This window comes from Anticarsia gemmatalis, chromosome 27, assembly GCF_050436995.1.
Source record: "Anticarsia gemmatalis isolate Benzon Research Colony breed Stoneville strain chromosome 27, ilAntGemm2 primary, whole genome shotgun sequence".
In the NCBI taxonomy this organism is placed as follows: domain Eukaryota; kingdom Metazoa; phylum Arthropoda; class Insecta; order Lepidoptera; family Erebidae; genus Anticarsia; species Anticarsia gemmatalis.
The window spans coordinates 2,782,229-2,798,822 of record NC_134771.1 but is presented as its reverse complement, the minus strand read 5'-3'; the positions used below and the strand labels follow the sequence as shown (position 1 = coordinate 2,798,822).

The window sequence follows — 16,594 nt, the reverse complement described above, 5'->3', positions numbered from 1 at the left end:
TTTGTATTTGGTTGAATTAAAGTACTGCGAAAAGCGGGACAACAAAATCGTTGATATCATATCACCTTAAAATCTAGCATTTTTCAATAAAAAATAATCACCACTCTTTTTAAATGCTTTATTACGATTTAATAAAATATTAAACAACTCTACCATCCAATAGGAATACGATGTTGTGTTACAAACTTCTTTAACACTTTGTATAGAGGCCGGTAGTAGCGGTTGAGAGCTGATGATGAGAAGTCTTCAATGTCAGTTGTCATTTGAAGGAGCTCGCTCCAGTGTTGCGAATGGCCTCGAGACATTAGGTCCCTGGGGAAAGAAGAGCAATTTAGAAGGAAAACATATTAGGTCGGGGAAAAAGTCTTTTAGCATTATAGTATGTATGAACTTGTAATAAAATGTCTTTTGCTTCAAGAATTACAAATGAGTACACGGTTCATTAGGTTTCTTTCAGTGAGCTCGTGAGGTACCCAAATATCGAGCTTTGTTGTGTAGAAAAAATATTTTTTTACAATTTCATACATACTTTAATACGAAAAGACTTTTTCCCCGACCTAATACTTATATATCTCATGTTCCGCCATTATCAATGCTAAAAGTGCTATGCTAAAGGGATGAGCCTATTGTCTTAACCGGTCACAGGAATGCGAAGTCTCTAAGGTACCCGTATTTGGCTAGCATGGTAGAGTCCTTAAATCTTTTTTATTTTGGAATAATGAGACTCTTTCCCAGTAGGAAAACAGCTTTATACGCGTGTCATCCCGTAATTAAAAGCCTTGAGTCTACTAAGCTGTCTTTTGCAGGTTGCGGTCTTTGCATCCTTGCAGGAACTGGTTTAATGAAGTTTCAGACAAGAATTATTTTGAAAAAACATATTACTTCGAAAAGTCCCCAACCCGCACTAGACCAGCGTGGTGGCCTCAAGGCCTAACCTTTCACTCTTTACGGGAGGAGACCCGGAGGAGGAGTCAAATTTTGCGTCAATACTGATATTATTAAATTTCACGAAAAAAATCACGACACTTTCGTCGGCAAATGTCGACATAAATATAGTGTGGTGAGCACGTTCTGATTTGTCGAGTATAGCTGACCGAGGCGTTCAAAGGGTAAAAGAGTAGCTACTTGAAAATACCTACCTAAAGGGCTTTATGGCAGAAAAATGACGTAAAGATAATAAAATCAACTTACTTGAGAACCTTCCCAGCAGCCTTCGACCCGTAGATATCACACCGGCTTAAGCTGATGCTATCAGGTACAGGACCGTCTGCGTTCCTTCGACCGAATACAGCTGCTTTACACAGCTTCTCGAATAACTGGTGCTGAAGGAAACTGCTTAAAAAATACCTGGAATAAGATATTAAAATGAGGAGCTATTTTTAAAGCAATAGGTATTTCGAAGTAGCAGTTTCAAAATATTGTTTAGAGTATGTGAATAAATCTACAAATTGTGGGGAGTATTAATCCATATAATTTTCCATTGATGGAATTAGTAAGCTAAATGTGTTTTGTATTTATAATATATTTTGTCGCAAAAAGACCGGAAAAATTACGTGAAGATTTTAATTTGTTCGAAGTCTCTAGCGACCTTTTACCAACATTATAATCGAACTGTCAACTCATTGCAATTCAGAAATAATGATAGATAAACCAGACTAGTTATTTTCTGTGGCGACTAATTATTGTTTGCACCTATTTACTTCGGCTTTTTTTTCTTAGTATTACAACCTATCCCTCAAGCAAATTATATCCAAATCTATCCAATAATTTAGCCAAAACAGACAGGGAAGCAATCACATACCCTAAAATATTTCAGTCTTACCTGATATAAGGCGTATTATCCGGTACATGAAACTTCGCCCCAACATCAAAGTACTCCTCCCCTCGCTCACTAGATGGCGCCACTCCTTGCAACTCCTCAACTAAATCCCAATACCCTCCGTTTTGTTTTATCAAACTACCCTCAAAGTACCTCCACCGATACTCATCAATGGCCAAAGCGAAAGGAATTTGCGGTATTTTATTTAAAGCTTGTTTGAAAAGTAAAATCATGTCTGTGTTAAGTTTTTTCGAGTCGAAAAGTTCGGGAACAATTTCGTCAACAATATGCATATTTTGTTTCACGTTTTTTGGATTTTCTTTATCGAAAATATTGTTAGTTATTTCATTGTTATTGTAGTTATTTATTTCAGGATATGTCACACCATATTTTGGTTTAAAATCACGATTTTTTCCCTTTGTTTGAAATTTATTTTTACCCCGAATTTGGGAGTAATTTTCGAAGAATGGATTTTCAATTAAGACAGTATCTTTTGTATTTAATTCCTTTTCAATACTATCGTTTGGTTTAAACATATCATCGGATATATCTACAGACTTATCTCCGGATTTCTCTTCAGAATTTTCATTTAAATCTTCAGGGAGGTTTTCAAGGGTGTTCGATTGGTCTTCGTCAGGGTTATTTTCACTAGGGGTGTATAGTAAAGAGTCGTTTATAAGACCTAATCGGTTCAAATGTTGTGGGGTTAAAACTCCGTACATTATTGTATCGCCGATTGTTTCGTGGAGAGCTGAGTTTGCTTGCTGGAATGGAAAGGTTAGAGAAATAGTTATTATTGACTTAAGTACATGAGGTAATATAGATTTTTAACCGTTGTCAGTTTTTAGGGTTCCATACCCAAAGATTAAAACGGGACCCTTTTACTAACTACGTTGTTTGTCTGTCTGTCTCCAGGCTGTATCTCATAAACTGTGATAACTAGGAAGCTGAAATTTTCATAAATTATGTATTTACATTGTCGTTATAACACAAATACTAAAAATTTAAAAAATATATATTATGGGGGCACCCATATAAAAATCGCATTTTTATGGTTCGGGACCCTTTGGGCGCGAGTCCAACTCGCACTTGGTCGGTTTTTTTTATTATATTAGGCGTATGCATGCAGTTTAAGATGCGCAAGAATAAAATTATCATAAAACTACGCTTAGAAATGCCGTATATAAAGTAAGTGCCGCAAGTAGAAGAAAGGCTGAAGAATAAATAATATACAGATGATACGAGAGATGGCACGTAATTCGGATGTTTTGAAGGATAAAAAGGATAAAAAGGAAGGCCTATTAGTAATAAGACACTGCAGACTAAAAATAAAACAAAAAGGGAAAGATGGATTCTTTAATGTGTAGGGAATAATAATAAGATATTAAGGTAAGAGTCAGGAGCAGTGATAGCCGAGTGGTATAAGTTGGTACTTCCCACGCAAGTGGTTGCAGGTTCGAACCCGAGGCAACACACCAATGACTTTTCGAATTTATGTGTGTATTAAAAATAATACGGTTAAGGAAAACATCGTGATGCAACCTTGCATGCCTAAAAGTTCTGTAAAACAGTTCTCGAAGGTATGTAAAGTCCCCAACCCGCACTTGGCCAGCGTGGTGGACTCCACCCTCATTACGGGAGACGACGCTTGCCCAGCAGTGGGAAAGTAATGGGTAAAATTTAAATTTAAGGTAGGTGTGCTTACCCTGAACAAGGATGGTTGTTGTTCATAAGCCATGTAGTATTGGATGTGACCGAGTTCATGGTGCAACACGTAGAAATCTTCTTTAGAAGTTTCGGCACAGTACAGCAATCTAAGAATAAGGAAAATAAAAATAAAACTTTTTCCACATCATTTCGTATCATTAGGTACAAAAGCAGAAAACGGTGATTCGGGTATCGAACCCGAGCCTTTAAGATGCAAACACAGACTTTACCGTAGCACTACATAAGTAATTTACTACAACTCATTGAAATTTATAGCTTTTAGGAATTTTTAGGGCAATAATTTATACTGACTAACATCATTATTTGAAGAAACACTCTGTTTGTCACAGTATCACAATAGCTGAAGACCTGATATCAAAACAAGATTGTTTTTTCAAAACGTGAAACGTTTTAAACACAAACAACACTTACCTATAGTCACCATTTTGAAACATGTCTGCCGCAGTACCATGACATCTCGCGTCATTATTTTCCCGCGTAAACTTAGATTCGCGCCAAAATTTATCCGTCATGGCGGGCAGGCCTAGTGATTGGTAGAAATCTTCCGCCCTTTTCACCTGAAGGGCATAATATTATGATTGTAATAGGCTATAACGGTGAGCTTAGTTTAATTTAGTATGTATGGAAGATGCTCAAAGTGATGCGTTTATTAAAGCTTGATGATGAAGGGAATAAAAGAAAATGGGGTTGTTAATATAAACATAAATAAAGAATTTACTGTAATGTACTGAATAACTGAATGCTTTTCAGTAATCTAGACTAGGGTTATACATTTACTTAATTGTTTATTTAAGAACTTAATTCAGTTTTGTATGAATAGAATGAATATTTAAATAGGTTAATGTGCAAGTCGTAAGGCATTAGAGTTGTCTATTTTGGAATTAATATTATGTAATACATATCTTATTTACAGCTTATGACAAATACCTTTAATGTGTCTGAATATAGCAGCAAATTCTTTCAAGAAAGGCAAAAGAGAAAAATGTAAGTTATAAGAGAAGATTGTAAGTTATGGAACGGAAAGAAAATTATTTACCATGTGCATGACAGTCCAATTTGATTCCTTGATACTTTTATCCAAGTCTATGTTTTTGGGCAACATCATATCTGCTAGGGGCTCCCAGTTTTGTGACCATAGGTTACCTGTAAAATATACATACATATTTTATAGTTATATTGTTTCATTAAAAGGGTATAGAGTCGCAAAACCACTTGGCTCTAATTTCCAAACTAGTGGTAAATTCACCTATTATATTTGACCATCATAAATGTCTGTACTTGACCTAAATAAATTAATGATTTGATTTTGATTTTAAATGATGTAGCTGGTTCTATTTCAAATATTTTCGACTATTTTATTATGGAACAGAGTTGAAAGACCTATATTATTATATGAATAATTTTCATTTTCACTAATTGATTACTCAAAAGAGTTGATAGACCTATATTTATAGTATAGTAAACCTAATAATGCACAGTAGCCCGATTCTCTATAGTCAGTACTGTCGAGTATCGAAAGTTTGTCATTGAAAATGTACTGCCAAAATAGTTTCTACGACGCCCGCTGATCAGATTTTCATACAAAATTTTTGATAGCTAGCCGGTTGTCCGTAGTCGATAGTGGTAGAGAATCGAGCGAGTGGTACAGAAACTTGAATATACACGTACCTAACAAATGCGCAGGTATAGCTCCCCTCTCCGGGACTACATCACCGTAGACTCTTCTTAGATAATACCTGACAACTCCATGCAGTAGTTTGTACAGCGGTTGTACACCATGGTACAGATGGCGACACTGGCGGCGGAGACGTGGCAGTTCTAGCTCATCACGCCAGGAGGCGCCTATGTCTGGGTACCCTGGAGAACAAGGTGAGGTCAAGCTAGTGACAAAGTTGTTTAAGAATAAAGGCCTTTGATATGGCTTAATGATTGTTATCTTATTTGAAAAAAACTGGGACTGACACGGAGTTGCTGAGCCGATATACCACTATACGGCCACCCGTCTAGGGATTGTAGCCACTGATTATTTCTTCAGTATCAAACAAAATTTGAACCTGACCTACAAGAATCTATTTCCGGAATAAATAATAAAAATATCATTGGACAGCTCACACATAGTTATTTGATAAACGTACTATATACTTCTACATACATACATATTTATACAGATTAATTAACAACAGGACAGATTACTCGTATCCATCACATAAATGTCCCGAGAAGGCTCCAAACCCACTACACGCGGCGATACGATTAACGCGGCGAGGTGATCACGGTAATCATTGCGCCAAACGTGCAGTTAATCAAATGGTAAGGAAGTGTTTAGGCCTTAAGTCCACCAAGTTGACCAAACGTGGGTTGGGGACTCTACATCTTTCAAGAACTGTCTTAAAACACTCTCAGGCAAACTCTATATTAAATAAATATTTAAAAAACCTTCCTATTACGATCTATTTATTCTCAAAATATATTATTACACATTTTCCTGGAACGTAAATTACTTTAAATAGCCCAAGAGACTTCCATTTTTCGTACATCAAAATACTTCCCAACCTATGTTATTTTTAATTTAGCGTTAATTATTTAAGATAGCATAAAAATATTATTGTAAGTCTATCTAAAAATGTAATTAAGTTCTTTTATAATATTATGCCATCAAAAACATTCTGTAAAAACCTCAAGTCTCGCCGTAAAAAGTTGTGAGATCGATATAATACCAAGTCGATTAATCTATTTAGTCTCTACTTAAAGGACCTTCTGTCTTAAGTTTTTACGTATGTTATTATCATGCCAATTTAATAAAAAATACCTTTAAAACAATTAGACCGACCTGGCCATCGCATGATTTAATTATTAGTATGTATCACACTACACAGCACGACGAGAAGTTAATGCTCCTGAAATGTTAATGGCGAATTTGTGTTTTCTTGCGATGACCAAGTCGATCTAATTGTTTTTAAGGTATTTTTTATTAAATTGGCATGATAATAACATACGTAATAACTTAAGACAGAAGGTCCTTTAAGTAGAGACTAAATAGATTAATCGACTTGGTATTATATCGATCTCACAACTTTTTACGGCGAGACTTGAGGTTTTTACAGAATGTTTTTGATGGCATCTCACTTCTTTTTGTAGAGCGAACATAAGTTCAATTTGTATGGAAAAACGTTTTTTTTTCATAATTCAACATATTTTCCTATTGGAATGTTGTTCAGTTTCATGGGCTAAACACCCTTATCCACCTTATACCCCCTCCCCCGTTATGTCTCATATAGTAGGTACCTATTTACACCTATTTATTTTATTTTCTACAGAAATAATAATTCATTAACTGCAAATGTAACCTTGTAATCTTATACATTTATATGGGATTACAAAGTTATTGTTGCAGTTGGTGTATTTAGAAAACTGGACCGAAATTAGAAAATATTAAATTTTTCCCATGATTAAGACACTAAACCCTATTTGTATTCTAGATTTTAAGCTTCTAAGTCTGCTAGAAGTACCTTAGACTTTTGATGATCGGTGAGTCAGTGAGTCAGTGAATCAGTGAGTGACAAAATTCAAAATTTTAACAAGTTGTCATTCCTAAACTACTGGTTCAAATTGACTGAAATTTTAAATATACCGTGTTTATACAATGACTAATTAGTTGCTGAAAATCCAGGCTTCTTGTTTTATCCACAACGAAATTATAGGGGTGTCAAAATAGCCCGAATTGCTTCGAGAAAAGGATGTTACGGCCGTGCCGCTTTTTTTTTGCTCGACTTGCGGGGGCACTTCCGTGCCCCCAGATTTACATAGCCATTTAAATAGTCTGAAAGAATTTTGTGAAATTTTGTATGAAAAGAATTTCGGAACGAATTTATGTATACGAAAACAATCTTTTTACGTTTTAAAGATACATCGCAATACCTAAATAGACTGAAAAAGAATATCAGAAGATTTATTTTGACCTGCCTTCGAATCAAACCCAAGACCCATCAGTCTCAACTCTCATTCGCTACAAAAGAGCCACTGTACTCAAGTTTTCAACCTGCTTTTTCATTTCACTACAAAGTATATAAGCACATTCAAAAACTTTTATTTTTGATAGCCTATATGCTCCACTGAATAAAGGAAACCCCACTCCGTTTCCACTACCTGGTAGAATAATACATATTTACATACATACATACATATATAGGTACATACATACATACATACATATGTACATACATACATACATACATAAAATCACGCCTTCTTTCTATAAGGATAATCAGAGAACAAAGAATATAGTTTTAAAAATATCTTACCATTACGCCTAGCGGCTTGATTTTCAACATGAGCCAATCGTTTATAAGGTTCTTTCATAGGAGGACCAACCCTCTCTCTCCAAGCCAACCACAACCATCTCAATACATTCTCATTTCTAGAAAACTCCATTATTTTTTCAAAATCATTCTCTCCTTTCAAACAAATACTGTTTCTTCCTTGTGGGTAGTTATTGACAGCTATTTTGGCGGCAAATAAAATGGTGTCTTTGTGTTCGAAGTTTAAAAACTGTTTGACGTTTGACAGGTAATTCAAGATGGCTGTCTCGATGTTTGAAAGGTTGGTTGTTGGGGTGTTGTTGTCGTTTGGTATACAAACTTCTGCGTTTGCATATATTGATTGGAGTTCTTCGTATAGATTACTTGTTAGTCTGAAAATAAAGGAATAAATATGAAACCTAAATGACCTAGCTACAATTTTTGAAGTGTCTGTGTGAAATTTCTAAGGGTGCGTCCACATCTGGCGAACGTGCCGCGAATGTGCAGCTCGCAAGCCGTTTGCGAGCTGCCGGCGAGCTGCGCGCGTGCAGTCACGGCAAAAGTTTGGTGCGCCTCTTTAGCGCAACTCGTACAAGGCTCGTATAAAGGCGTGCGCGCGGCGCGCGATCTGCGCGTACTCAATCCTCGCGCTTACAGTTCCATTTACTGGCTCAGTACTTTCGAAGATGTCGGACGACACTAGTGCTTTTAATATAATTGCTGCATCATTAGCTATTATATTACTGATAAAAAGGAAAAAAAAGAGACAACGGCGTTAGGGGTGCGGGGATTGAGACGCGGGTGGAAGGAAGACGCGAGCCGCTAGCGCGCCGCCCGCGCGCTGATCGCGTACGGCGCTTAGGTTGCGCGTGAACTGCGCGCGGGCGGCGCAGGAGCGGCGCTCGAACAAAATTGTACGCGCGCAGCTCGCAAACGGCTCGCGAGCTGCACATTCGCGGCACATTCGCCAGATGTGGACGCACCCTAACGTGCCATCCAAAGCACGGAGACATTCAGCGAAAACACCTTGGTGACTAATCTATGGAATTTAGATGTCAACAACCACTTAAGTCGCAAAACGTTAACCAACCGCTGGACACAAATTAGCACCATACATTTATACAAAAACCATAATAAAACTGTTCCATGGTTTATCAGGTTCCCCTGTATTCATTTTGGAGTGAATACCTCAATCTGTCACTTAAATATGAGTAAATAATTCCAGTCTTAAATTAAACTTACCTAGCTTCCTCAAACGTAAACTTCGGTCCTCTACACAGCAAATACGACTGCCTTTTCTGAGTGTCATTCAACAACTGATCGTTATACAGTGTTCCCAGCCTATTGCACACTTGGTGTTGCCATGCTATGCGCTTTTTCTGATATGCAGCCGACTTCCTCGGTAACTCAGTGTTGCCAGGGTTTATTGAGGACTCCCACGCTATTGATGCCGCTATGGCGTTCAGTTTCCCATTTTCTTGGTTAATTTTTTGAAATAGGTTTTCTAGGTTTTGGCTAAGACATACTTTGAGGAATAGTAAGAGAAATAATGTTGGTGTTAGTCCCATTGTTTATCAAATTGTCATTGTGTTTTTGATGAGAATTGAACCTGAAAGAAGGACTTATTATTTAGATAAAGTTAACATTTAGATTTGATGAATTTAGTTACGACTGTTGTTAGTTAGCCACGAGCTCTTCTAGTTGTGTAAAATAAAAAAGACCAAAAGATTAAAATAAAAAGTGGCAGGAGCGGCTTACGGGTATTTTAATATACACAAAGTTATGCGACACCTGCAGTCGTTTATATTCATTGACTAAACTCAATCTAACTATATATATCTCAAAGGTGACTGACTGACATAGTGATCTAACAACGCACAGCCCAAACCACTGGACGGATCGGGCTGAGATTTGACATGCAGATAGATGTTATTACGTATGCATCCGCTTAGAAAGGGTTTTGATCAACTCTTCCCCAAAGGAAATAAAATAGGGGATCTTCTTCTTGTCGTATGGTTAGTGGTCAACCTAGTGTCAAAAGTAAAGTAAAGTTGTTCAAGCCGCCCGAAGGCTTTTCACATGGCTTAACGATCTTAATTGACAACAACCGGGACCGACTTTTTACGTGCCCTCCGAAGCACGGAGACGCCCTGTTCGAATACCACTATGCGGTCACCCATCTACGGAATGACCGCGCCAAGGGTTGCTTAACCCACAGATCGTTTACCGACCGGTGAGCGCAACGGGCGCCTCTAAAAACAGGGGATGAAAGTTTGTACAAAAATTCTGTCCTAAGTCACAAAAAAGAAAATTATGCTGACAAAGTTCTACTCTCAAAAAAAAATAACGCCTAATCAGTGCAGGTACGTATTATCTATTAAATCAGGAGTGTTTCAAGTGCTTGCTGATAGCGCAGATATGAGTGACGGTTTGAGAGCGGTACTTAGTCGCTGATTAGAGTGTGAGAGTGATTTCACCAAGCTAATGTGTTTAGATTAATTTCGTTCGTGATTTAGATAGATAAAGGCTTTTTGATGTCGCGGTTTTTTTATTGAATTTTGTTTTTTGTTGGATAGCTTTTTTTGGGTCCGAATCTATATTATTTATTATTAATATTATAAATCTATACTAATATTATAAAGCTGAAGAGTTTGTTTGTTTGTTTGAACGCGCTAATCTCAGGAACTACTGGTCCGATTTGTAAAATTCTTTCAGTATAAGATAGTCCATTCATCGAGAAAGGCTATAGGCTATATAAATATATCATTACGATACGAACAATAGGAACAGAGTAGCAATAAAAAAAATAACAAAAACGGGGAAAATCTTGACCCATTCTCTCTTATGTGACGCAAGCAAAGTTGTGCGGGTCAGCTAGTCTGTAATACAATTTGAGTTTTAGTATATTTTTATTTTATTGCAAATGGTTTCAAAGATACTGAATGGTTTCTGATAAAATTTGGACTTACAAACTTTGTATACTATTTGTAATATGAGAATCGATAATTATCAAGCTGAAAAGACTGTTTATTTCTAATCTCTTAAAAATCACTTAAAGACAATAGTTAGTCCTATTTCCTACTAATCCTTACCAATATAAAGCTTTAGTTTGTGAAGATTTAGTACATAATATTTATTATGTATTTCTATGTTGTCACTATTTTACGCGAATCTACCGAACAGATTTTGTTTGTGTACAGACAGTTTATAAGCTGGATTAACACATACGATACTTTTTACTCCGGTAAATCTTTTCCGAGTAAAGTCACGGGAAATAGCCAGTTTATATATAAAAGGAATAATTACGAGGTTTTGAACTCACAATAGTTTACTTAAACGTTTTGAAATCGTAATTCAATGATAGACAAAGAGGGAAAATTATCAAAAGATCTTTTAATTAAATTTACAAATAATTAATTAAAAGTTTTTGATTAATTTTCTATTGATATTATGTCGCAATGGAAGGTGGAGATGACTTTTGATGGCGCGGATCGGAGTTCGAGTTCTGAGTCGACATTTTGGAAATCATATAATCTTGAGATAATAGTTGCATAGTTATTATACTTGAGTGACAAGAGTTAAAAAAACAAAAAAAAACTACATTTAGTGTAAGGGGTGCTTAACAAATCTACAAGCAAAAACCTGAAAATATAACTACACGAAGATAGTTTCCTTATTTACAAGAAAACTGTCTTAATTAGGAATGGAACTCGAAATGCCACAGTCTCACCAACCATTTTTCAAATGCACTCAAAATAAAATACAAAAGCATATAGTTCAACTTTCCAATTACGGCACACAAAAACAATAACTCAAATAGAAAACTTTTTTTGATCCTGCCAAACAAAAAGAAAATCAAAATTAAATACAAAAAAGTATAATTCAATTTTCCAATAACCGCATACAAAAACAATAAATTAAAAATAAAACATTTTTTTGATCCCACCAAACAAAAACAGAAAAAAAATTACAGCATTAAAAAATACATTCTCTTTTTAAATCTAAACCATAGACTTACCAAATAACTTTCTTAAACCGTCCAGTGAGGCAAGGCACACGATACAGGCTGTTAATAGACACCGTACGGCGAGGTGACTGAAACGCGACTGAAATCACGACGGACACGCGCGTACTTTACTGTTGGAAATACGTGGGAAATTCATGAAAACGGGATAAGATTGAGATTTATTTAACTGAAACATTCGATTATTTTCTTAACTAACACGTTTTTATGATGATAGAGTTAATATATTTATTTATTTAAAGTATAGTAAAGTTTGCAAAACTAATATAAACCTTTATCAATTGTGTTGGTTTCATATGAAAAAATAATCGAAACTTGTTCATATTCCCACTGTCACCCAAATGATACAAAGTTACCAAAATTGACCTTATGGTTAATTATCAAAGTTGTTTAAGATGCCAAAAGCCTTTTAATAATGATTCTTTGTCAACCACTTTGTTTGAAATAGCTAACTGGCTACTACTTGTAGATAAACTTTAAAAAATATATAAATATCTTTTCAACGGTAAAACATAACAGGCTGAAATACAGAATATCACATTTGTTAAACTAGTTGCTGCACGCGACTTCATCCACATGAAAATAATCTCAGAAATCAAAAGTAACTATAAAATATGTTGCAGATTAAAAACAAAATGTACGTAAATTTATAAATAGATACCCATAATAAATAGATCTCTATTCAACAGGTCTTATTAAATTTAAACATCCCCACATCTATACTAATATTATAAAGCTGAAGAGTTTGTTTGTTTGTTTGAACGCGCTAATCTCAGGAACTACTGGTCCGATTTTGAAAAATTCTTTCAGTGTTAGATAGTCCATTTATCGAGGAAGGCTATAGGCTATATCATCACGCTATGACCAATAGGAGCAGGTGTTCCAAAAACGAAGCATATTATATCCCTCTTTTAATAATATTAGTAAGTCAAGTATAGCTACAGAACCCCCTGTTATATGAAACGTTCAACCCCGGCCCGTTTTCATTCACCCTCAGACAAGGCGGCACTCCGGCGTGGGCGACGCGACGCTATAAATTATATCAACCATATTATACCCATTTATTAACGTACAACATACAATTAAAAGAGTATTTTTATAATAATCTCTGGGATGTGTTAATTTTATTTGTAACATTACGTCTGTTACACACAAAGGTGTAGACAGAAGTGTACGAATTTTCAAACTTTTAAGTTACTTTTATTCTCTACCACATATGTATATCGTACCAAAAATATTACGTGTAATATGTTGCCTAGACATTTTCTTCTTCTAACAGACTAGCCGATCCGAGCGACTTCGCTTGCGTCACGTAAGAGAGAATGGGTCAAATTTTCCCCTGTTTTTGTATCATTTTTTATTGCTTCTCTGCTCCTATTGGTCGTAGCGTGATGACATATCCCGAGATTAGCGCGTTCAAACAAACAAACAAACTCTTCAGCTTTATAATATTAGTATAGACTAGTATAGATAATATTCTCGTGTCACAATGTTAGTTACCATACTTCTCCGAAACGGCTTTACCGATTTTTACCCAATTTTATATGCATATTCAGTAAGCTTGAACACGTATTCATCCCCTAAGTGATAAGTGTTGTCCACTCCGAACATGTGAAAAACAAATCATTTGGTAAAGCAACGTTTGCCGGGCTAGCAAGTAAATCTATATAAATAAAAGTGAATTACCGAATTGTAATGCGCATAACTTTTCAACAACGTATTATAACTAAATTGTATAATTCTTTTTTTTAATGGTTGTACCTAGTGTTCCCGAGGCCTATAGGCTTTTAGGCCTAAAATTAAGCCTATTAGTTCTTTTTTATGGCCATGATAGACTACTAGGCTTTTAAAAGGCCACTCATTTTAAAAAGCCTACAAGGTGTTTAAAAGGCTACTCATATTAAAAAGCCTATAGGTTTAAAAAAGCCTAAATAGCCTTTTAGGCTTTATTTCCGACTGAAGTATTTTTCGAGTAGTAGGCTTATTATAAGGCTATAGGTATTGTTCAGGTTATGGCTTAGTATGAATTAAACAAAAATGAAAAATGAAATTGGAAATAATAAGTATCTACTTGTTATACATTATTTGCGACAGTGCGACATTCAAACTTTGCTTGAGTAAGATCAAATACGCGCTCGCCCAATGTACGGTTAATACTCAGACACTCAAAGTAAACGCTTATGCCCCCGACATAAGGGCGGTTTTAAATCGTAACATTAAGTTTACGATTATTATACTTTATACTCGAATAATACATAAAATAGACCTAGCCTAAAGGACGAAAAATCTATATAGGTTTCAGGCCTTTCAAGCCTTTTTAATATGCGCCTAGCCTATAAAAAGGCTAAAAGCCTATAGTCATCGGGTGGACAAAAAAAGGCTATGAAAAAGGCCTAGCCTAAAGGCCTAAAAGACTTTTTAGGCTTTTATCCCGCTGTAGCCCCACATGCATAGGCTAGTCTTAAAAAAAGCCTAAAAGCCTATAGGCCTCGGGAACACTAGTTGTACCTGTCGGGACAAGGTTTGTATGGAATCGATGGGATCAAAATCCCACGGGAATGGAATCAACGGAATTAAATTGTACTATACCGGGGCGAAGTCGGGCTAGTCAGCTAGTAATAAATATTTGTTATAAGTATCTTGTAGTGTGGTCCAGGTTTATAGCAATAAGGATAAGCCGTGAGACAGTGCTTCGTCTTAATTTGTAACAGATATACAGCTGCCCACTCAACAACTAATATCATTTGTTTATTTTTATATTATACGCTTTTTCTATTTATTTAACGGTGCTTTACTGGATTTCGAACAAAAATGATCCAAGTAAAAAATTAAATGTATCTCTGTTTGCTTATTTTGTTAAAAAAATCCGCAATTCCATATAAACATGCATAAAAAAAAATCATGTATTTTTCCCATAGAGTTAGGCGGAGGTCAAAGAACGCCACTTGATACGATCATTACAAACTTCCATTATTCCATTCACATCTTGTGATGCCGAACCGCTGGATACGAATAAACATCCTGAAAATGATAATATGAATAATAATGTAGTCTTTTACTGCTGGGTAACGGTTCCCGAACGAGGGAGACGCGTGAACTCCGGCCCGTCACGCTAGTCAAGAGCAATCCTTCAAAAATGTGTAAAAGAACTCTTACGCATAAAATGTTTTATCATGATCTATCCTTTATTATAATTTTTCATAACACCATGCTTTACATTATATTTGAAGAATAATTTGTACAGTCAAGATCCATGCATCACACCTGTTATGCCCGAAGTTGTAAGCAGACGCGTTAAAAATACACTCGTCATTCACATAACACATTTTATTCTAAGTCCACAGCACTTTGTTCGACCCGAGAATCAAACCCGGGACCTCATAATCAGTAGTCGTAAACACTTCACAAAATCTCAAATAAACTTATCTATCTACATAAATAAGGTTACATAAGCCACTTCATCTTAATTCTCAGTAAGGTAATATCGTTCTCACCGTAATTGTAGACATAAATACAAAGATTTACCACGAACAAGTTATTGTCTCACTTTTATTTACCATCGAGAACCATTTGAGTTGAAAGCTTTAGAAAAGGGACTTATTAATCTACGGATCTTAGAATTATCTTTAAAAACACAGCATTGATTTTTTATAATATTATGTAGGTATATTAAAATTCTTGACGGTCTCCGTGGCGCAGTGGTTAAGGTGGTCGCCATGCCAATACCATTGCGTCGGGAGAATTCGATTCCCACTCGGAATAAATATTTTTGTGTGAACCACAAATAGTTGTTGAGGGTCCGGTTGTACTTTGTGTCTTTACTCTACCGAAAAGACCACAGCACTTGGCTTTTACAAAAAAAAATAAAAAAGAACTTTGCCTCGTCGGGAAATCGATCTTAAAACCATAAAAAATGTCGTAATTTCAAATAAATCTATCTACATAAAAAAGGCTACTCAAGCCTCTTCATCTTAATTCTCAGTAAGGTAATATCGTTCTCACCGTAATTGTAGACATAAATACAAAGATTTACCGCGAACAAGCTATTGTCTTACTTTTATTTACAATCGAGAATCATTTGAGTGGAAAGCTTTTGAAAAGGGGCTTATTAATCTTTGCGCTTTGGAATTCTAAATAAAAATCCGGCCAAGTGCGAGTTGGACTTGTGCGTGAAGGATTCCGTACAAAAAAATACGAAAATTCTATGGGGACCCCCGTAATATATATATTTTTTGATTTTTAGTTATAGCGGCTACGGAAATACATAATTTGTGAAAATTTCAGCTTTCTAGCTATCACGGCTTATAAGATACAGCCTGGAGACAGACAGACAGACAGCGGAGGTTGAGTAATAGGGTCCCGTTTTACCGTTTGGGCACGTAACCCTTAAAAGACGGCATTATCTTTTATATTACCAAAATTTAAGATTTTGACGGCCTCCGTGGTGCGCGGTAATAAATTAGTTTTATTCATAATCGTCCCACTGCTGGGCAAGGGTCTTCTCCCGTAATGAGGGAGGGGTTAGGCCTTGAGTACACCACGCAGTACCATTGCGGGTTGGGGACTTTGCATACTTTCAAGACCTGTTCTAAAGAACTCATAGGCATTCAAGGTTGCAGCACGATGTTTTCCTTCACCGTTGAAACAAGTGATAATTATCTATACTAATATTATAAAGCTGAAGAGTTTGTTTGTTTGTTTGTTTGTTTGAACGCGCTAATCTCA

The 16,594-nt window shown here is 35.9% G+C and overlaps 1 protein-coding gene across 1 annotated transcript; it reads right to left on the bottom strand.

Annotated features, from left to right (window-relative positions):
- Positions 1-132: 132 nt before the first annotated feature.
- On the bottom strand, positions 133-11,941 carry LOC142984546 (angiotensin-converting enzyme-related protein-like). Its single transcript, XM_076132249.1, has 10 exons — positions 11,864-11,941; positions 9,088-9,454; positions 7,849-8,237; positions 5,216-5,404; positions 4,584-4,690; positions 3,959-4,104; positions 3,525-3,633; positions 1,823-2,583; positions 1,192-1,347; positions 133-312 (listed from the first exon to the last, which is right to left on the bottom strand). Exons 2-10 carry the CDS (start codon positions 9,411-9,413, stop codon positions 150-152), a joined length of 2,346 nt encoding a protein of 781 aa, XP_075988364.1. The 5' UTR covers positions 9,414-9,454; positions 11,864-11,941; the 3' UTR covers positions 133-149.
- Between the last annotated feature and the right edge of the window lie 4,653 nt (positions 11,942-16,594).